The 22,932-nt window shown below is 41.6% G+C and overlaps 1 protein-coding gene and 1 non-coding gene across 4 annotated transcripts in view; one reads left to right on the top strand and one right to left on the bottom strand.

Annotated features, from left to right (window-relative positions):
• Positions 1-22,932, top strand: part of RGL1 (ral guanine nucleotide dissociation stimulator like 1) — a 257,097-nt gene that overhangs the window by 92,431 nt on the left and 141,734 nt on the right. For all 3 annotated transcript variants that reach the window (XM_010988516.3, XM_010988518.3, XM_064478083.1), the window contains exon 2: positions 6,546-6,709. In XM_010988516.3, the coding sequence (XP_010986818.2) occupies positions 6,578-6,709 (132 nt within the window). In that variant the 5' untranslated portion in view covers positions 6,546-6,577. The remainder of the gene's footprint in view (positions 1-6,545; positions 6,710-22,932) is intronic.
• LOC116148265 (small nucleolar RNA SNORA76) lies at positions 12,668-12,806 on the bottom strand. Its single transcript, XR_004131783.1, has one exon. It is a non-coding gene; the product is annotated as a small nucleolar RNA SNORA76 (small nucleolar RNA).

Genomic DNA, 22,932 nt, shown 5'->3' on the forward strand with positions numbered 1-22,932 from the left:
ACTATCAGTGAGGGGGAGAAGTACACAAAGTCTGAAGTTCAGCTGGACCAGCCTTTAAAAAATATGAACTTGAATGAAGAAGGAATGCGTTGCACTTTAATTTTCTGCATTTAACGGGAGACAGTCACTCTCAGAGGTCACTTCTGAACCCGCAGACTGTTGTGCAACCTCGTTCAGTATTCAAGGAGACAGTTCATAATTAAAATTCCTTTGGAAATGGTTGCCCAATGATTGACATTTGTTCCAAAATACATCGTAATGGTAAATGTGTAATCTCGGACTCCAGTGAATTTTGTTTTTTTCTAACGGAAAGAAAATAAAATGAAAAAAAAATTTTTTAAGTATGATTGAGTTTTTTTTTTTAATTGAAGCAATATAATTAATTTATGTCAAGTCTTGCTCTCAAAGAGCTTGCAGTCCAACAGGGGAGACAGGGTAGGTTGAGGAAAGCAACAGAGAACAATATGCACCATATAAATGAGTTGCATTATATAGATGAATGCTGTTGAGATTCCAAAGAGGAAGAGGTAACAAAGGTTTTGTTTACCTGCTAATGCATTCGCATAGGCTGTCCCTTCAAACACAGATAGCTTCTGGTATTGCTGTGAAATGATTTTACGTGCCCATTTTCCCAGGACAAATGCTGCCCAACCCTAGGGATCTCTCTCTCTCTCTCTCTCTGCCATGGCTTCCTGGAGTCCGCTCGGTCTCATCTCTGTCTGTGCTCCAGTCTCCGTTTCCCCAGAATCCCTGATTCCAGACAGCTGCTTTCTCTGTGTTCAGATGGAATAGACTGGTACAACCACTATGATGCACCCCTGCAGCTAGGAAAGCTGCGTCTTGAAACCTTCATGGATACCCCAGCTTTTAAATACCACACTAGCAGTCACAATGAGAGAAACCTTCCACCAAGCTAGGGTTTGGGTGCTAGGGATTGGTGAGCACACCCAGCTTTACAAAGCCTCAGCAGACGTAGAGTTGACCATGTGACAGAGGATGTGGGGTTGTCCCTGAATAGTCAAAACTCAGGTGTTTTATCTACCCATGCTGAGGGGCCGTTCGTGCTGCTTGTTTGACTTCTGAACTGTGAACCCACGCATGACGCGGGAGTAAGTACAGTGGGTGGGCGGCCGCAGGTGCCACAGGCTTTTGCTGTTTTGCTTAGTAGTATAGCTCCTGCAGCTCTGCTGGAAAAACAATCGGTGCATATTAGTTTTGCCATCTGCCTTTGCGGGGAGGTGAGGGTTTTATAACTGGGAAGGGTCTCAGCAGTCTTGTAGGCTGTTCATATTAAAGATGAGGAAACAGGCTGAGAAATGAACTAGTTTGCTCAGGGGTTATGTAGAGAATTTACTGTAGCCTCATGATTTGAACTCAGGTCTCCTGGCTGGAATTTCAGTGCTCTTTGTGAGCACCAAGTGCTCTTCCGAACCTCTGAGTAAAACTAAAATGCCAAGTCTGTTCTTGGTAGATAGACTTTTTAGATGGAAGAATTGTAGATAAAAAGAGATACAGATAAACCTATCTTATCTGAACAGGACCTCAGCTCACTAGCGAGAAGAAAGAGGATGAGAGAAAGTAGGAAGAAAGAAGTTGCAGAAAGACAAGAGCTCCTGGGAAGAGCCTGGAACAGGGCAAGTGCCAGGCATTTTCAAGATTAGAAGAAATCTGAGTTGAGTTAAAAAAAAAAAAAAAAGATTTCTTCAGACAGAAGCAAGAGTTTGTGTGCATGAAGGGAATAAAGCAGAACGCTTTATTATTGATATGAGTGATGGAACCTGCAGGGGCAGTGGGAAAGCATGGCCCTAATAGATGAAGACAAGAAACACTGCACCATTCCAGTAAGGTTCTGAATATTAAACACTTTTTTTTTTCTCTCCAAAAATGCGTAAAGAGGAGAGAGAGGAGGAAAAAGATAATGATTTCGAGGGATGTCTCTTACATTATTTACTATCACAGGAAGGAAAGTCAAATTCAGTAAAGTACAGTTTGATTTATCAGAGTCCAGCAGGGGGTTAATAACATAAATACAGATTTCAGTGGAATTGTGCCCTAGTACTTACTTTTTTAAAAATTGAAGTGTAGTTGACTTACAATGTTTCAGTTGTACAGCAAAGTGGTTCAGTTATACATACATATGTTCTTTTTCAGATTCTTTTCCATTATAGGTTATTATAAGATATTGAACATAGTTCCCTGTGCTATACAGTAGGTCCTTGTTGTTTATCTATTTTATATATAGTAGTGTGTATCTGTTAATCCCAAACTCCTAATTTATCCCTCCCCTCCTTTTCCTCCTTTGGTAACCATAAGTTTGTTTTCTAGGTCTGTGAGTCTATTTATGTTTTATAAATAAGCTTATTTGTATCATTTTTAGAGATCCCACATATAAGTGATAGCATAGGATATTTGTCTTCCTCTGTCTAACTTTTTCACTTATTATGGTAATCTCTAGGTCCATCTATGTTGCTACAAATGGCATTATTTCATTCTTTTTATGGTTTAGTAATATTCCATTGTATAGATGTACCACATCTTCTTAATCTATTTGTCTGTCGATGGATATTTAGGTTGCTTCCATGTTTTGGCTATTGTAAATGGTGCTGCTGTGAACATTGGGGTGCATGTATCTTTTTGAGTTTTTAAGCAAAATTTTGCTTCTATGTTCACTGATCAGATACTTGCCTTTATAGACATACAGCTTCCTTTCTCTACCCCACCTCCAACTTAAGGGTGATCTCATCATTCAGTGGTTACAAAAAAATTCTGCTTTGGGTATCAGGTATTTTAGAATGACAGTTCTTCAAAAATGATTTCCCAAAAAGCTTATCAGGACAATGATATTTTAGACTAACTATTAAGTAGAGTTGAAGATTCTGCCTTTTAGATTTGCAGTGATTTTATCTTACCTGTTGAATGAGCTCATATTAGTAGTATTTGTATGGAAGTTGGCTGGTAAGCCTTGACTGTGTGATTTAAGAAAGAAGACAGTAGTTCGACTTCACGGCTTGCGACCTGTCAGAGGTAGATGATCTAAATATGCCTTGTGTTTTCATTCTAACAAAAAGTGGCCCCACTATATAGACTTCTAGCTCATTTTAGGAGAATAAGAAGTCTATAATGCATGAATTGTCTAAAGAAGATATGGAGTGGAACTTTAGAATTGAAGAGGAAAAATTTGGGCCAGCAGCGGGATTGACTATATAATTTTGGGGTGTCTGGTGCAAAATGAAAATGTAGGTTCAAAAGTCAGGAATTTCAAGACAGTGACAGCAGAGCATTCAACCAAGCCGGGGGCCTTTCTGAGCACAGGCCCTGAGTGACTGCCCTGGTCATACCCATGCAGCCTGCCCTGGTCAGAAGTCAAGATGGGAGGAAAGAGGAAAAGGACTGATCTGTTTTTCCGTGATGTTTCCCTCCCTGTGTCCATCCCACTCTTACCTGTGATCCATCAAATGTGACCAGCTCTCCAGGGCACTGTTATGCCAGGTACCTAAGACACTGATGCTTCAACTCTAGTCCATGGGGGAAGGGCGTGAGAGGGAGAGCTGCTTCCACCGGTGATGCGGTTGGGCTGGGCTGAGGTTGAAGGTCTTCTGAAGTGACCTAGGAGAAAAAGCATGAACTTGGGAACCCTGTAACTTTCCAGCAGTGTGTAAAAGTTCTTTAATCTCTCTGAATCAGACTTTTCATTGCTATAAAATGGTGATATTTACCTAGAAGGGTTATTGTATGGATCTGAGAAAATGTGGAAAGTAAACTAGCACAATGGCTGGGATGCGATGGAAGCCCAACAGATGGTAAGTGATGTACTGAGCATGGGTGAGAGGCCTCAAGTCTCAGACAGACTGGAGGATCTCAAAATGCTTGAAGAGCCTCGTAGGAGCTGGCTGCCCCCTGCATCCGTCCTTAGCTCTGAAGTGCTTCGGAATGGCTTAGAACTCTGTATTGCATCTTCTTCCCAAGCAGGGTAAGAGGCAGTCTGTGAGAAGTCAGTGCGCAGTGGAGTTCAGTCTCCAACACTGAAAATTTGGGCAAACAGTAGAGCCAGAGCCATGGGTCACTGGGCTGCGTCACATCTGCAGGGCTTCCTAAGACCGCCCTGAGCTTTCTGTAGTTTGTCTGTTTTATCCAGTTACGTTTCCATGATATACAAGGGATGCAGCCCAACCCATTTCATGGAGTTTTTCCACTTTGTTTTGGTTTATTATTTGTTGTTTACAGTATTACCTCCAATAACAACATGGAATTTCCTTCCCCACTAATTTGGCCTATTTCCATTTTGCCTGTTTAATTTCCTTTTTTTGGACTGAAACCTCCACGTGACTCTCCTTTGTTTATTTCCTCCCATGTATGTATCAGCGTCATATATTACCATGTCCACTCAGAAGAACTTTGTTCATTAATTATAAAGGTTCTGTTTCCTGGTTCATTGTGGGAGAATATCAGGTGCTCCCTGCTTCTGAGTGCTGCGCGATGGTTTTGATTGGCAGCATCCTCATCACTGTGCTCTGCCAGCAGATTCCTTGCTTTTCAGAGTTTACAGTGGAGCATGGAAGGCAAAGTAACTTGGCTGCAGAAGACCTTTTTCTCAAGTTCTCTGACCTATCTTACCAGTGCCGATTTCCATTTACTTTCATTTGGGCAGCAGCTTACGTGAGCATGAGACCAGCGTTTTGCAGACGTGCTCAATGCCTTGAAGACATTTTCTGAAAACTACTCTGTTGTTAACTAATGAGTGATTGTTGCTTGCAGTACTAGCTACCTGGGGGAGGAGGATGAATGTAAGCTTGGCCCTTCCTTCTGAAAATCTTACAGCTCACTAAGTCCATAAAAATTAAATAGGAGAGGTAACTCAACTTTTAATGTTATTGGAATATATTAGATCTGCTGCCTCGTTTTTCCTGGATTCTCATGAGTGACTGAATGAACTACTCCATCAAACATTTATTTAGTACTTACTCTGTCCATGACATCATCTCTAGGGTTAAGACGCTTAAAAAGACCAGAAGGTAGAAATAGAGTTGAAAGCAAATACATGTAATAAAGTGTTACAGGTGACATGATAGAAATCTGTCCAGAGCACATATAGAGAGGGTGTCTTTATTCTCTTGGCATCATGGGTGGAGGGAAGGTGACACAAACGAAAGCTCAAAGATACTGGACGTATTTGAGATCTGACAGGACTTCCTAACGGCTGAAGCAGAATGGCTGAGGAGGCAGCCGGGCATGGAGGGGGAACGGAGGTGGAGGGAGCCTCGGGTGCCGTGTTAAGGAGTTTGGATTTTTTCTCTCTGGCAAAAGTTTTAGGTGGGTGGAACAGCATGGTCAGATTTGCTTTTTAGAAAAATTACCTGGAGAAGGACAAACTCACGGGAATGTGAATGGAGGCAAGGCGATTCCTTAGGGCAGTTTGGTGCCGGGCAGGCACGGTGTGATTCTGAAGTGGCAGATGGAAGGATGTCGAGGAAACAGACTTTCCAGAATTGGTGTCAGTTTTAACATATCGTCTTTACAGCAGTTGCTGATGAAACTGAGGCTCAGGAAAAGTAACACAACCCATAACTTTTTTTTTTAAATATGTAGTTTACTTAATCTGAATTTGCTTTTACCAAAGAATGCATAGCCCCGTAACCAGAACATGGGATCTAATCTTCTTAGAAAAGATAACTGCCTAGCTATCCTTTCAACAAGGTTGGGGGTATCTGACTAACCACACTTGATCCAGAGGTCGGGGTGAAGTCAGGCTGCAGAGCAAGGCTCCTTCCCTCAGGGTTGAATGCACCTGTAGTGAGGCACTTAGCATGGTGCTCGCTTGGCACACGGTAAATGCTCAGTAAATGTTAGCACGTTGTGATCAGCTTATTATCGGTACTTTCTCTGATCAACAAACGGTATAGCTGTTTTATCATTTTAATCCAAATTTTAATATTAAGCACAACCAATAACTATCGAAGAGAACCTTCCTCTGTGCTCCCCGCGCAGTTTGGAAACAGGATGATGGCGGCATTCTGCACACTGTGCTGTAGTACTGTGCGTTGTGATGACTTGTTGACAGCCCTTTCTGCCCTGAGACACTCAGATTCTCACGGTTATGAACGAAACTCCCGAGTTATTTGTGTGTGCCTTGCTGGAGCCCCGTAGAAACGGGTGTTTAATAGATGCTCCTGAGAGTGAAACTTGCAACACCACAGCCAGTGCAGCTTCCGCGTGGCTGGTCTTACATCCACCCACCTCCCTCTCTCCTGCGAGGGGCCAGAGCAAAGTGACCTGCAGATGTAACAGGCAGGTGATGTTTTCCACTTTGCTTTAAAATTTTTATCACTTCACCATTGTCAGAAAGCATCCCTGGCTCCAGAAGCCTGCATTAAAATACCAATCATGAATATCTGAAATATAAAAAGTGGCTGTAAAGGTTGGCGCCCCTTGTGACACTCTTCTCAGCCATCTCATTATCCACAAATCAAGCATGAGAGCTTGCTTTCGTATTTCTTTTCATGTTACCTAACATTTTAACCTGGCTCACACTTGATTCTTCCACGCAGATCCGTAATGCCTCCTGCCTGGCTCTTTCAAGATGGAGGGGACGCCTGAGGGAGAGCCTACGCATGTGGCGTCTAAATTCAAACTTTCCACCAAGGTAGACAGCACAGGACACTGGCTGGTGGAGGATCACGCGCGGATATGGGAAGCTCTGAAGACAGAGGAGGTAAGGCAGCTCCAAGTGGCAAAGTTGGTGCGATGATGGGTTTTCTTAGACTTGAGACTCTCATGCTTAGTGCAGCCATCATGATAGGCCACGGTGGCAATTTTTTATTCAGGGGACGTAGGCGCAACCACAACCACAACTGGAGAGCAAGAAGTCAGGGTTATGTATGTACCTTGAACCTTAATAACTCCACGGTGATTCAGCCAAGGGAGGTAGTCCTGACAGTTAGGGCTTAAAATATACAAGTACACGTTGTCCTTATAGAATCCTACCAAACCTCAATGGAAAATCAACCTATGGTGAGGACGTTGATTCCTCAGGATCAGTTATAACAAGTGGAATTATGTAAATTCATTCTTTGACAGCATGAGGCTAAGTAGCAGGGCTCTTTGGTGGCAAGCAACAGAAATTGACCCAGAATAACTTAAAGAAAATTGGAAATCATTGGAGGATATCAGGAGGCTCACACAATTGACGAGAAGTTTGGAGGACTACGTTTGGAAATAGGGCAGGAACCAAGTCATTAGGAACTGCTCTGAGCCCTACCCCTGGTATGAATTCCAAACTGGTCTCTACCCTTCCCTTATTCTCATATTTCTCTGCTCAAGATGCAAAACCATGGGAAAGAGGGGCTCACGGCCAAGCTTAGCCACCTCTCATTCTGTTGGTTATTCTGTAAAGAAAAAACAACAATCTTCCACAAGAAATCATTATACCGAAGCCTCAGAGCTCTTGTGTTTGGAGGCCAAATCTCTAATATCCACATGGTGTGACAATTCCAGTTCAAGGAATTAACACAAGAGCTACAGTCTTATGCATGTGAAATGGCAGCCAAAGCAGTGCAAACCCTTTCGACAGAACACTTGCACAGCAGGGTTGTTCGTTTGTTTTAATCGATAAAACTCCACAGAGAGCTGTTGACGTCTTTGTGTACCCCACCTAACAGGGCCAAGACTGGGATCAGAAAAGTGAGGTGCTGAGGACACAAAGTTTAAGGAGGCGCTCACTCTGAGGTTTGTGTCCGGCACCTGCATCTGATTCATCTGAAGGTTGATGAATCCTTATATTTTTCACACTAGGTGCCCTCCTTGCCTAGCCCTAGTCCTGGTCCCGGCACCCATTTCTGTTCCCCTCCCTTCTTCCCCAAAGGCAATCACCATCCTGAATTTGGTGTTGATCAGTCTCACGCATATTCCGATATATACACTGCATACGGGTCATCTACATCTACAGTATACAGTATTGATTTACATCTTTTAGATTCTATGTGAGCTTTATGCTATATATCTACTGCCACACTTCGCTTTTTTTTACTTAACGTTTTCTTTCTCTTTTGTCTGTTTCCTATGATGTTACATGTAGTTCTAGTTTATTCATTTAACCTGCTTTTTATATTGTATTGATTAATAGAGTCAAATTTATTTATCCATTTTCTTGATGATTAACTTTGTTTGTTATGAGGCAGTGTAATACATTTTTATAGCATAGACACCTAGATGTGGTATGCTAGGTGATGAAGTGTGAACACCTTCCTTTTAACCAGTTGTGACCCGTTCGGTCTCTAAGATGGGGACATGAGTATATCCCCGCCAGCAGCATGTGAGAATCTCCTCTGCTCTGCATCCTCCCAGTTACTGATGTCATCAGACCTTTAAATATTGGCTAATCTGATTGTTTTGAAATGAGGCCTTGCTGTTTTAACATGACTTTTTCCAGATGGGTAATCAGTTATCCTAGTAGCATTTTTTTTTAATGTCCATCATTCCTTCTTTAGCTTGTGATGCTTTGTTTCATGTATCATGTTTCTTTACAGACCCTCTTTGCTGATATGACACCCTCTCAACTATTCTAGCTTTGAAGGAAACCTGGATACCTGACAGGGCAGGTCCCTCCACTGAATTACTGCTCTTCGATATTGTCCTGGCTGCTTTGGGAACTTAGATTTTCATTATGAATCTGGGATGAGCTTGTTAAATTCTGCAAATTTGGAGAAAAACCCAAGTCTGCTCGGGATTTGATAGGGATTACAATAAGTTTGTTGATGAATTTGGGGAGTATCAGAATTTTTATGATTCAGGGAGTGTCTTTTCTTATTGCTGACTTTAAAGGGCACGCTTCAATTTTTCCACCTCAATGTTTCACCAGTATTTTGTCCTATACTCTTCTTGCTGTAAGGTTTTCATAACGAAGGTTAAGGAAGCTCCCATTCCTTTTCTCTTGTTGCTAAATGTTAATTTCTTTACATGATAATATTTGATCCCTATAAAATAATACACATGTAACTTATAGAGTATATAAAGCAACCACTTGCATGCGAGAGGGCGCAGCTCAGTGGTACAGCGCATGCCTAGCATGCATGAGGTCCTGGGTTCAATCCCCAGTGCCTCCAATAAATAAATAAACCTATTTATTGTGAGCTCACAACCTACTTAAGAACTAGAACTTTACCAGTTTGTTGAATCCATATGTTGACTCCTCCTTCCTTTAATTTCCTTCCTTGCAAAGGTAACCTTTTTCTTGAAATCTGTGTTTAATCAGTTCCTGGCTTTTAAGAAGTAATATATATATACCCCTAAACAATATTGTTCAGTTATATGAACTAGATATGCAGTATTTTATGATATATGTATGATTTCTTTGGTGGCTCACTTCTTTCATTCAGCCTGTTTCTAAGATTTTGAAGATTCAGCAACATTAATATATATAGTGGTAATTCATTAATTTTCACTGTTGAATAATACACCATTATATGGTTATATCATGATTTATTTATTCATAGTTATGTTGCTGGACATTTTAATTACTTACAGTTTCTTCCCATAACGAACAATGTTAGTATGAAAATGCTTATACATGTCTTGGTGCCCCTATGTAAGAGATTTTCTAGGTTAATACCGATTAGGTGAATATTGGAGTTGGGTATGTGGAAGTTCTGCTTTGCAAGTTATTACCACATTGTTTTCCAAAGTGGTATCAGCTTACACCTCAACCAGCAGTGCATAAATTTTCCCTTATTCCACATCTTTGCCAAGTTTTGGAATTGTCAGCTTTCTTAATTTTTCCAATCTAGTTGGTATAAAATAGAATCTCATTCTTTGCTCATCAATTCTTTTCGCATTTCAACTCCATCTAGTTTTCCTTTTTCTTTTATAATTTACTTTTCTGAGGGTTTAGCTATAGCAAAAATCTCTTTGTGTGTGTGTGTGTATTTTGTCCGAAGATGCTTTTATTTTGAGTACACTCTTAGATAGTTTAAATACGTATAGAATTGCAGGTCAGTTTCTCTCAGTGCATTGAAAACATTCCATTATCTTCTGCATTCTGTCGTTTCTGTCGTTAAACCAGCTGAAAATATAAGATTCATTTCTTTGAATATATAGATCTTCCTTGACTTACAATGAGGTTACATCCTGATAATCCCATTATAAATTGAAAATTTTGTAAGTCAAAAATTGCATATAATGCACCTAATCTACTGAACATCGTGGTTTACCCTGGCTTATTTTAAATGTGCTCAGAATAGTTACAGTTCTAGAGTTGGGCAAAATAATCTAAACACAAGATTTGTTTTATAATGAAGTGTTGAATATCTCGTGTAATTTATTGAATACTGTAGTGAAAGTGAAACAACAGAATGGCTTTATGGGTACAGAATGGTTGTCAGTGCAGTGACTGTCACCTTTGTGACTGCATGGCTGACTGCGTGCTGTGGTTTGCTGCCACTGCCCTGCAGCTTGAGAGCATATTTCATTGCATGTCGCTAGCCTGGGAAAAGGTCAAAATTCAAAATTGGAAGCATGGTTTCTACTGAATGTGTATCACTTTTGTACCATCAGGAGTTTGAAAGATTATAAGTTGAACCATCATAAGCTGGGGACCGTCTGTGATACCTTTTCGCTCTAACTACTTAGATATTCTCTCTGTTTTTGCTGTTTCGCAGTTTTACTCTTCTGTGTTTAGGTGTGAGTTTCTTCTTATTTAACTTCTTAGAAGTCATAGGGCTTCCCAAATATGTGGACTGGTGTCTTTCATCAGTCTGGAAACATCTCTGTAATTTTCTTTTCAAATAATTGCTTTTCCTTCATTTTCTTTCTCTGACTCCATCAAGATTTGTATCCATTTTCCTTATGCTTTACTTACATCCCTCAACCTCTTTCAGAGTTGCTGTCTTTTTCCCTCTCTGTATTGTATTCTGATTAATTTTAGATCTATCTTCCAATTCACTAATTCTTTCTTCAGTTGTATGTAAGATGACATTTAATCATTGAGTTTTAAATTTAAGTTATTCTAGACTTTATTTCTAGAAGTTTAGTTTTGTTCTCTTAATATTTCCTAGTCATTGTTTTAAGTTTCTTGTTTTCTATTCATATTTTTATATTTAAAGCCTATTTGTCAGGAACTTTGAAGGCTATGTGGTTTTGCACTAGTTTTAAGTAAGTGAAAGAAGACGTGACGCTTTTGCCTCAGAGCCAAAAGGCTTTATTAGTCAAGGAAGAAGCAGTAGCCAGAATGGCAGCACGTTTGTGTGGGTTCCCCGTGTTCCAGCTCCTACTGGAATGACATAAGTGGGTGCAGATAGCTGCTTGCACAGGGAATCACTGACCTTGGGAGACTTGCCAGTTTACAGTGGACAGTAAGCAAGCCCACACTTTCTCCTAGTGGGAGACATTATCTTATCCTTGAACGTTACTCACTGCAGACACAGGTCTGAAAAGTGGTCCAGGTCGAGATCAGGTAGAGCCTTGATTTTTTTTTGAACAGGAGAGGCTCATGGAAGAGTGTTTTTCAACAATATTAACTATAATGGTTTTATATTCTAAGTTGGCAATTCTGATAGCTATGGGTCTTATTCAACTATCTGTTTTTTCTATTGGCTCTTGTACTTGTTTTGTTTCTTTGTGAGTTTTATGACTTTTGAATGTGGGTTCATCTTTCTTGGAATGAAAGGAGTCTTCTCCAGAGAGAAATTGCATTTACTTCCGGGAGCACTACCAACTGGGAGTCACTTTAAAATAAATTCTCAGCTTGAGGTTTTTCAGGCCATTCAATGTGAATACAGGCTGGAAACCTATAGATGGGTATCTTGTGGTAATTAATTCTCAGTGGAAATGACTCCCCCCTCCCTGTCCCTATTCAGAACCATATTTCAAGAGAGATGGTTTTCCTTACATTGTCAAAGAGGGCATGAGGTTTAACACAATAACAGTTTATTTTTCAATCACGTAATAGCCTAGTTTAGGTGTTTCTGATGGTAATGCAGCTTTTCTCCGTATGGTGATTCCGGGACACAGATTACTTTATTCTTGCAACTCCAGCATTCCCTAGGATCTAGGAGTCTTTTGTGTTCAGCTAGAAATTAGCAAAAAAAAAAAAAAAAAAAAAGAGAGAGAGATTGAAGAAGACATAACCCAGCTCTTAACCCTCTTGGACCAGAGTGACAAGCATCATGTCACTTTACATTCTGTCACTGAGAACTAGTCCCATTGCCCCACATGGATGTGAGGGAGGTGAGGTGGAGAAATGTAATCTCTAGCTGGGCAACCACTTACTGGCGATGACCCAGTACTATGGAAGGGGAAGCACATGGTTAATTTTGGGGGTCAGTGAAATAAGTGTCACAAAGTCCAAAGCTTAAGTTTTCCTGGTTTGGCCAGTGCCCTCTAAATGGAAGCTGACTTCAGTGCCTAACTCTGTGGGTTCTTTTTCCTATAGGTTTTGGCTTTTAAGAGTTCTTAATTTTTTGCCCACCTATCAATATTTTGAAAAAGGTATTTTAGTTTTATTTTATCAAGCACTTGTTAAGTTTTCTTAGTGGGAGAGTTAATTACGGTAGTCAGTCCACAATATTGGTGGAAATGTGAGCCCTGCACTCTTCTGTGAGTAATTTAAACAAGATATGTCTTAAAAATACATGTTTTTTAAACTTTTTCCTCCCACCCACCCGGCAGTCTGGTGCTACTGTGTCACTAGCAACCTGTTTAAAAGGGCCACCGCTGTTGGGGACAGATGGCTTCAGTTATGCGCAAGCGTGTGCTCTGGTGCTGTAGCCTGACCCCCAGCACCACACGCAGGCGCGGTGGGGGCTCAAGGACGGCATGTTTAAACTCATTTTAAAAAATTATTTCATTTGGCAGAAAGTGACATCTAGATAATTTGGAATCTTTATTATTTTTGGCCAATTTACTTAAGTACCTCCTTACACAGTATTCATAACTGACTTCTTATAATCACTTATGAATTTTGTGTAGGCACATATCAGCTTGGCAAATATATTTGAAATTAAAATATTATTTCATCTTTAGTGTAGTAATTAATTTTCACTACTCTAAATATACCCCTAAAATATGAATATTTCATTTTTTAATTATAAACAATACCTGCATATGGCAGAAAATACAGACGTCTTTAATGAGTGATCAAGTATGAAAAATAAAAAATAATGAGGTTTTATTAAAAATTCATTTTTTTTAAATGAGCAGAGGAGTAATGAGATTGAACATATTTTTGTGGTGATGAAAATGTTCTATCCTTTGATTGCTATTGTGGCTACATGGATTTACATATTTGTCAAAATAAGCTGAATTATACACTTAAAATGGATATGTTTTATTATACATCAATTATGCCTCAATAAAGTTGATCAAAAAAGTGGGCAATAGAGTGGGGGAACAGAGTTAAATAAATCAATAATTGCAATACATTGTGATGACTGCTGCCATAAATATGCCCACAGGTATTTTGAGAGCCTACAGCATGGAGGTGTGACCCAGTGTGGGTGTGAGCCTGCCTAGGTGGGTGGGAGGGTCATGGAAAGAGAGCCTCCAGCAAGGTAATACTTGAGTCCATTCTTAAAGGAAAAGGATTTTAGAAGGGGAATCAGAGCAGATATTCCTGGAAGAGGGAAAACTGTGTGAAGGGCAGTGTTGGAGAGGATGTCCTGCATCCAGAGCATCTGCAGCTGAAGAGGAAGGGCAAGAGGTGGAGCTGAGAGGGACGAATAATGAAAAGTCTTCATGCCTCACTCAGACATTCAGAAATTACCCCGTGGGCCTTGGCGAGTCCCTGAAGGGTTTTAGGCAGGGCTGGTGGCATGGTCAGATGTGTTTTTTAGAAAAGCTGCTCTGCCACACTTGTGGAGGATGGCCCAGAACCCTTCAGGTCTGCTGCAGGAGCCTTGGTCTCTTTCTTCTCTGTCTGTACTCCGCTAGTCAGCGCTCACCTGGGGAGTATTCGTGGTGGTTCTTTTTTTCGTGTTGGGACTTCTCTTTCCAGCTAGACTGTCCTTGAGACCATGCCCATTAGTTTTAATTCTGCTTCACCTAGAAAGCCCCAGACATCGACATGCTGCTGGACGCAAGTTGAAATAAATACCTGCTGACTAGTGAATCATTTTCATTGTAAGTATGTAATCGGGATTCCATAGTGTTACCGAAGGCAAGTTCATGTGCCCGCTGCACCACGAGGCCAAACAAACTGAAACATGAATTTGAAGCAGAAAAATGTTTATTGCAGGGCTGAGCAAGGTGACTTATGCCCAAGGAAACCCCAAACTCCTTGAAGGGTTTCAGCAAAGCATATTTAAAGGCCGGGTAAGGGAGGGGGCGTTGCATGGAACGCGATCGGCCTGTGCGCAGTCCTCTGACTGGTTGATGCTGAGGTAACAGAGTGCTCAACACGATCAACCCCGAGGTGCCAGAAGGTCTGTCTGGGGCCACGCGCTCTAGATCCAAGTAGTTCACTTCTTCCCGTTGGTAGTGGTTTTAAGCATCTGAAAAACTCAGGAAAGAGACATGAGGTACTATTATCTGGGTGCTTCAGAGGGCTGCAGAGGGGGCTACAGCAGAGGATATGCAGGGGGAGGGGTCTGACCCTGGAAGGCTCCACAGGGTCTTGCTCAGTTACAGTTGTAATATGTTATTTCTCTAAATTGTGACGTCAACCAAAATACTGACGTTGCTGGGTACGAAGGTGATTCATTTGATTCACTGCTGGATAGTAGTAAGTGGCTGCGATTCTTTTTGAGGGAGGGGGGTTATTACTGATTGAATTTGCACTGAGTCATTCACCATGCACTGGACTTAATCTGTGTTTAGTGTCTTACATTTGTGAGAAGGCTGCCAAGATAAGCAACGCTCTCTGTGGCTATGAAACAGAGCTGCCCTCTGTGTGAAGTTAAACTAGGGAATGCCTGTATGGAGACTGGACATGTGACCTCTCCCTCTCTCTCCAGTTCAGGAAAGAGACCCTATGTTGTAACATCACATTTTTGGAGGAAGAAGTAGTAATGTGTTCATCATGCATTCTTTGGAGATTAAATCATACTCATCTGAGGAACAGGAAGAGAGAATTTAAAAAAAAAAAAAAAAAGAAAAACTGGATGACAGTTTGGACGAGCAGTGGGAGTGCACTGTATTCATCTCTAGAGAGCCAGCTCTTTGCAGAACTTAAAGGCAGTGCTTTGATGACAGCGCTAGGGCTCTTTGTGATTCTAAATGACTTCCTTCTTCCCTCTGCCACAAGCTTAAATATGAAGCAAAGGGATAGAAATGTCCTGCCTAGGAATTTATTAACATATAAACATGCTTTGAAGAATTTGTACTGAGATGAGTTGACATGACCATCAGCAGTGAGAAATGGAATACTGAGATGGAATATTGGTCTGTAAGGGAGCGGGAACATCATTTACTGACCACCCACTCTGTGTCAAGAGCTGTCCTTGGCACTTTCATACTCATCCTTGTGTTTTAATTGTCACAGCCATAGGGACATTTTTCGTAAGGACTTTGAAGATTAGAGGTGAAGGGGCACATTCAGAGATACCTAGCCGGTAAGATTCAAACTCAAGCTTGTCTCTCTTCGTTTATAGTTTTATCTCCTCATGAATCTCTTTACCAAAATTGTTTAAATCAATCTGATTCTACGTTTGGTTTCCCTGCCCAGGTGCCCGGACTTCGGCTGATCCTGGCCAGGGCAGCACCCTCAGCACAGTAGGTGGCACCAGTCTTGTTCTCCTGGAGCTTGGCTCGGCGATGTCTCGTGTGAGCAAACACCAGCGTGCCCACTGAGCCGTAACTTTTCTTCCATTCCTCAAAGTGTTGTCCCCATGTGTGTGGCTGGGTTTCCATCTCAGTTCTCGCATATAGTATCCTGGTATCTCACGGAGGCTGCACCCTGCCCTTAACTCCATCCCACGTAAATGGAGCCCCAAACCTCTGCTAAGCAATTTTTAGCTCTTTTTTTCCTGCGTAACTGAATTCTACTCCGCATACCCCAAGGTATTGATTGGGGTCCCATTGTGAACAGTCGGATTGTTTGGAACCTGGGTGTTTTCGCCCATTCCCTGAACTGCTTCCCTGGGCGTGACACCTGCCAGAATCACGTCAGAGTCTCCCTATGTCCTTGAGACACTGCTCACCCAGCAGGCTGCTTTCACCACGGGGCACACGCTGCTGTCAGGAGGTCTCTCTAGCTCCAGTCTACCCACTTTTCTCTTCTTATTTTTATCCACTGGCTCTTGCTGCCAGAATCCCAAGTAGCCCAGTGTAAGACCATGTGAATTACAGCATGACGTTTTCAGTAAGTTTCATAGTCTAAACCGAAGAAGGATATTCCGGATACCAAACTTTTACTATGGTTACGTTCTAGTGTTGTGTTAGAAGGTGCTCAAGTATCATCTCCTCAAGGAAGGCATCCTCGATCCCTGTGGTCAGGGTTAGTGACGCTCCTGTGTGGTCCCACCTCTGCTTGTCTATCTCATGGGGCTCATCACATGAACGGTGCTTAGTGTATGTTTATATATTGCTGTCTCCTGAGCTGGAGTGTAAGCTTCTTGAGGGCAGAGCCTCTGTCATTCTCATCTGTGCATGTCCAACATTATTCACAGTGTTTGGCACTTAGTAGGTGTTTAATACATATTTACTGAATACAGAAAATATAGAGAGGGATTAAGAGCATGGACTCGAGCCAGACTTGCTCATGACTTCGTCCAATTTCTTAATCTCTCTGTATTTCAGTTTCCTCATCTGTAAACAGTGTATAGTAGTAGGTTGTTGTGAGAATGAATTGAGATACAATATGCAGAGTGTGTAGAACAGTGTCTCCTACATAGTAAGCAATGGATGCAGAGTTTTATCATTATTGAATGAATCAGAGATGGGGAAAGAGTACAAGATGTTGTCCCGTGTTGCCCTACTAGTTGCACAGCCGTTTTGACCACTGCCATCTGAATTCAAGACTTCCCCCACATCCTGGAAGGCCCCACACTCTGGGGTCCTTTCTGTGCTTTTAAATGACTGTGGCATTGGGACTGCTAGACACAGCTAGCTCCTTGACTCCAGTGAGACTGCCCCCACTAAGGTTCGTATGTGCTGATCTTTCAAGGAGGAAGACAATCAACCCCAGTTAAAGAGCATTGTGTTGGGATATGCAAATAATTTGGGGGAGTGGCCAGATGGCGGTGTTTCAGAACCACTCAGCTCCACCCTCTCTCCCCTGTGTGAGGGGTGGGGTGGCCAAGTCAGCAGTGTGCTCCTCCGGGATAGTCTTCTTGCAAAGGAGTGGGCAGGCTGGGCTCCAGACCTTGTGTTATCCAAGCTGCCGACTCAGATGACCTTTTGAATGGGGAAAAGAAGCCCTCTGGGAGGAGAAAATAGGATTGGTATGTCGAGCGCTTTCTCCTGTAAAAAGCTCTTAGACGTTTGCAAGCCAGCATGGCCTGTCCTGTTTGGCTCCCGGTCCTAGAACAAGCCTTGCCTTCACCACATCAGACGTGGACATTTCCTTGCATTTTACTATAGAGAGAGGAAAGGGAACTCCAGGTGAATTTAGGAAAGAAGGAAAAAGACCAGTTTCTTGGGGGCCTGGAAATCATTCCTTCGTGGGGTTTGCATTCATGTGGGTCTTAGGTCTCCAAGAAAAAGCTTGCAAAGCAGTTCTGTTTCAGCTCATTGTCTTACAAACTGTGTCTGCTGTAAATCTCAGGGTCTCATTTTATTCCCTTGAAAACTCCATTATGTCAGGACGAGCTTGGCATGAGACAACGAAGAGGCAAGGGATGGGGGAGAGGAGCTCGCAAACTGAAACAGTCTCATGAAAGGGAAAGGAAGTGTCTTCTGTCCTTTAGGCTTATCTCTCCTTCGAGGGGGCAAAGATGAGGCAGAAAGGGCATTATTTAAATGTGTCCTCGGATTACAAATGTAGGGTATTAGGGAGAGGCTGTACTTCTTCCCTGTACTGTACATCCTCCTTCAGGCCCCAGAGGAGGAAATAGTTGAAAACTTGCACTATAAACTCTTCCCCTACAACCTGGCGTCTGAGAAATCTATCTGCTTTACTTGATGAGAAACCCTGGTCTAGGAATCTCAGGAAACTTTATAGATGAAGAAAATGTCAGGAAGATAAAGATTTAGGGGAGGTCACTGGTAGGAAAGGGTTAATATTCTTTTAAAAATTGCACCCTGATATTGGTGGCCCCAGTGCATTTGCACATGATGCCATAGTCTCTGTTTGGGATGCCCTTCCTTCTCCTTTGCCTGACTAACTCCTACTCATCTTTCAGACTCTGGCAACTTTCCCTGATCTCCACAGACTATGTTGTATGCCTTTGTAATTTTTTTCTCATCTTTATTTTTTTTAGCACCGTGTTTCCTTTATGTCCATTTATTACACTATATGGCAATCACTTATTTTGTATTCTTTTCCAATATATTATGAGCTCCTGACAGGAGGAACTATGTCTTTTCTCTTGAAAGTTACCTCACTACATTGCTGAGATATTTGTTGAATGAGTGCATGAGTGAGTGAATGAACAAAGGGATGAACAGGCAAACAGCATCTCACATGTCCGCACTTATTCTGAGAAGAGCACCCAGGTGGTAGAATTTTGTGGGGTTTAGTGGTGTTTTCTTTGACGTCATAGAAGGACAGATCCAAGGCCCCAAACCACGAGATTTATTCTGTGGCTTGTACCTGCCAAGAATAGGAACCGTTATAATTTTACTGGATTTCTGAGAAATCCACACTATTTGTGTTTAGTAAAAATACAGTGACAACAAAAGCAAATAGCCTGATGAAAAGAGTCCTCAGTAAGCAGAATAACCTCTCCACCCACTCTTGTTTACCCTTGTGGTTAAATCTTGCTTACAAATGAACTCATTGTTGCCTCAAACATTACTTTTAAGTAGGCTGGATGCAATGCAAGAACACATCTGAATTGTTTCCAAGTAAAAATGTTGATCAGGGAAACTAAAAATGACCCAAAGAAACATTGTGATGGAAGAATCATGCTCTGTCAAGGTGGGACAAGAAGTTATTTTTAAGAAATCGTGCAGGGTGGTAGATCTGAGAAAACAAGAGAGAGCCAGGATTTTCAAATGGGAGTCCAGAAGTAAGGGAAGTCCCAACTGCTGACAATACTGTCGCAAAGAAAGTGAGTGATTTCCAAACACTCAGGACTTACTGGAAGAAATGTAGCAAGCCCCTTGATACAAAGTACACATACAGGCACAGGCAGTCCCTTTGGCTCAGGGAACAAAGTGTCATCATTTTCTGAAGGGAGGCAGGGACTGCAAGAAAGAAGGTGCAGAGGCTTAACTGTACCCAACGTGACCTATTAGAGCCACACATGGGCTGACCATTGAGCAACCAAAAGAATTTTTTTTTAATTGAAGTATAGTCAATTACAATGTGTCAATTTCTGATGTACAGCACAATATCCCCACTCATGCATATAGATACATATAATCATTTTCTTATTTTTTTCCCATTAAAGAGCAACCATAAGAATTTGATCTGAGAGCTGAGACGATACACTGAGAAAAGAGCCACATTATTCATCCCTAGGTTTCTTGCTTTTATTTGAGAAAACAAAAATAGAGGACACTGTAGAAATCATAAGTGACAACCAGTTTTTAAATGACTCAAATATCTAGTCACCTTGTAAAGTCTTTTCACACCACAACCACAGTATTATTGTCATTGTAGGACCAGGATGAACTTTCAGGGGCCATCCAATCTGAATGTAGCTTGTCACCTGTCATCCTTAACCAGCGTCTGTGGGGGGTCTGTTCAGCCTTTTAATGCTATTTTCTCATTGCCTTGACGGTTGCATGTTTCTTCTGCAGTGGAGAAACTTCCATGGCAGTTATGGCCACTCGATTTCTTATTCTTGGCTGAATGAATCAGGATACTTGTGAATGTAGTGCCCCCACTCAACTTAATTTTCTGCACATTTATGAGATAACAGCACACAACCCATAGCAGGCACTTACTTGACATTTTTTAAGTTGAATGGATGAATAACACATGTGGAACTACATTTTCTGGCTCAAAAAGTGCAATGACTCCCAGATATGGATTGGATTTGAGGATCTAGACAATAAAGAGGAAAGCCCCATGATTTTGGATTTGGGTAGAATTTGGTTTGAACATGGCCGTAACATCTACTGGGTGTATTATCTTGGGCAGTAGTTAATCTTTTAAGTCTTAGTTTCTTCATGCATGAAGTGTGGATACTAATAATCCTTTAAGGACAGTTGACTACGCAATATACATAAACCGAGGACAATGAACCAGACGTCACAAGTGCTTCGTAATATTATTTCCATTTTTTTTCTCTCTGGTTAACTCAGGATTGATCACAAAATCATCTCAGTTTTGGCCCTTTGGAAATAGTCTTGAATCGATTCGAAGTAATATGCAAAACTGGTAACATTTGTCAATTCCAGGTGGTGGTAATATGAACACGATTTTGTGTTTGTGTTTCTCTATATCTTTTACATTTCTAACATTTAGACATATCAAAACAAAAGGGTTAAAGAAAATGACAGCTAAATAAAGAAAACATCTAAAATAAATTTATTCCTACCATGTGGAATAGTGAATTGAGTCATTTACTCAGTTAGTGTTTGTTGAGTAATTACTATGAACAGGGCTGACATAATCCCTGCCTCTGGAGCTTGCATTCCAGTGGGGAATACAGATTTTTTTTTAAAGGCACATACATGTAATTAGGGCAGTTAAAAGGAAATACAAGGTTGTAAAGGAGCACATGTGAGGCACCTTTTACCAAAATTTGGGAGGTTAGGAAAAGCTAAGAGTAATTAATGATGTGTAGGAGTAAATGATACAAGACATGAGAATGAATAGGGTGAACTACACCAAGAGATGGGGGTGGGGAAGGAGCCCTTTGCATGTGCAGAGGGAAAAGCAAGTGCAAAGACATAGAGGGGCTGGGGGAGTGCAGAGGAGTTCAATATGGATGGAAGACAGGGTTCAAGGCAGGAGGTGTCGGGGAGATGAGACTTGAAATGAGGGCAGGGCTCAGATCGTGAAGGGCCATTTAAGCTTTGTGACTCTGGGGCCGAGTTCCTCCTCCACACGTCAGGACCCCTGTCTGCCACCATCGGCGGGGTCTTCAATTGTGTTAATGTTGCTGATGCTTAGGAACCGATAATCCAGTGCTTAAAGGCTGACGGAATGCTGTGTTTTCCCGGGAGCCTCAAATTGTGTTGCTATTTTTAGTGGACAGAAACTCGCTCTACTCCAAGTGAATAAAATGGGTGTAGAAGTTCTGTCTCCCACAGCTCTTCAACCTCAGAACTCTCAGAGATGGACTGAAGCTGTCCTGAGCCGAAGTGCCCATTTCTGCCTGCCGTCAGCGGAAGATGGTTTATTAGCAGTGGCTTATTTCATGTCACTTTCGTTGACATTGCAGAGAAACAGACTTGAAGACAGCCTTTGGGAAGCTGACTTTTTAGTAGATGAGCTTTGTAATAAAAAGTTAGCTTTATTATGTTTTTCTTAGACTGCTGATGTCCTCTGGCATCAGATGGATCATGTTTATGTCCCTGATCCTGAGGTTAGTCAGAGTTTTTGAAACCAATAAATAATTTTTCAGTCTGGAAGATTTTTCTTTTAACAAAACGAATGGCATTTGTCCATTATCCTGTGGAGCTCGGATGAGTGGAGTTTGGTTTGAAGAATCTGAAACACAGTCACACTGGGACAGAGATGAAGATGGATGATTACATTCTAATGACAGTCACTCACATTATCTGATCACATTCAAACATGGGACCATTAACATGGTTTCATAATGAAAGATAAATGGGCCAGACAATTCAGTATACATAAACCATCTGGTGACTTGCCAGCGACTCCTCGGGGAGGGAGTTGATAGGAAAACTGATGATCTGAGATTGTGATCTGCCCAGAGTTGCAGAGCAGCATCATTACATTCTGATCCCCAACTATTGTTCCATGCACTTGGGGTTTTTTTTTGTTTTTTTGGTTTTTTTGCAGTTGTATAAGGTTCTCAAAGACTCTAAGCTTTGCCAACTCTATTTACAGTAAAGTTCCTGGATGCGCTCATTTAGGGGTATACTTTCTATTGTCACTTGAGTTTTTCATGATGAAATCTTCCTTTCTTCCACTCCTTGCCCTGACCTGCATCTTCCCTTCATTTATTTTGAGAAACTTGACCTTAAATTAGGAAGTGGGACGTTTGAAGGGGCAGGTCATCTTATAGTGTGTTGTGTGTATCTAAGAAAACCTTTAAGCTACAACTCTGGGTAGTGTTTTTCTTTTCTCCAGTTGTGTTATTTTTCTTATTTAAGGTAATCAGTAGTTCAAAGCAGGATCTATTTATTCTTGGCTCAGCTTCCACCCCCCTGGTTATGACTTTTAGATGTATATGCGGAATCCTGTTCTCGGAGGAGGATCTAAGGAGACTCTTATAAGTATGGGTTAACCACCATGAGGCACAGCTGGGGCAAATCAGCATGATGCAGGGTTATTGGCAGAGCCTGTGCTTAGAATTATGCAGCGAAGAAGAAAAGACGTCTGTACTGCAGGAGAGAGACGAAGGGAGGAGCTGGGGAGGGAGGAGGTCGGGTGTCAAAGATAAACAGGACAAGGAGACACTGAAAGGGCAGCGGTTTTCCTAGTGACCTCAGAAACAAGTAGTGAGAGGAAAACTATACGGTATGTACAGTTTTACTGAGTACAGGGATGTTCATGTACAATTCTCCATGGGTTCGAGGGGTTGGGGGACCTTAGTTTATACTATGTTCCTGTCGTTTATCAAGGTAAACAGAGCAACTGGGGGGGAGGTAGCTCCATAGCTCGTGGAGAACTAGGAGAGGTTCTTGAAGGAAGTTGGAAAGATTAGAAATTCTAGGATGGGGAAAGGATACGGATTCCATATCCCAGACTCTCTGTCCGTA

This window comes from Camelus dromedarius, chromosome 23 (assembly GCF_036321535.1).
Source record: "Camelus dromedarius isolate mCamDro1 chromosome 23, mCamDro1.pat, whole genome shotgun sequence".
Taxonomy (NCBI): domain Eukaryota; kingdom Metazoa; phylum Chordata; class Mammalia; order Artiodactyla; family Camelidae; genus Camelus; species Camelus dromedarius.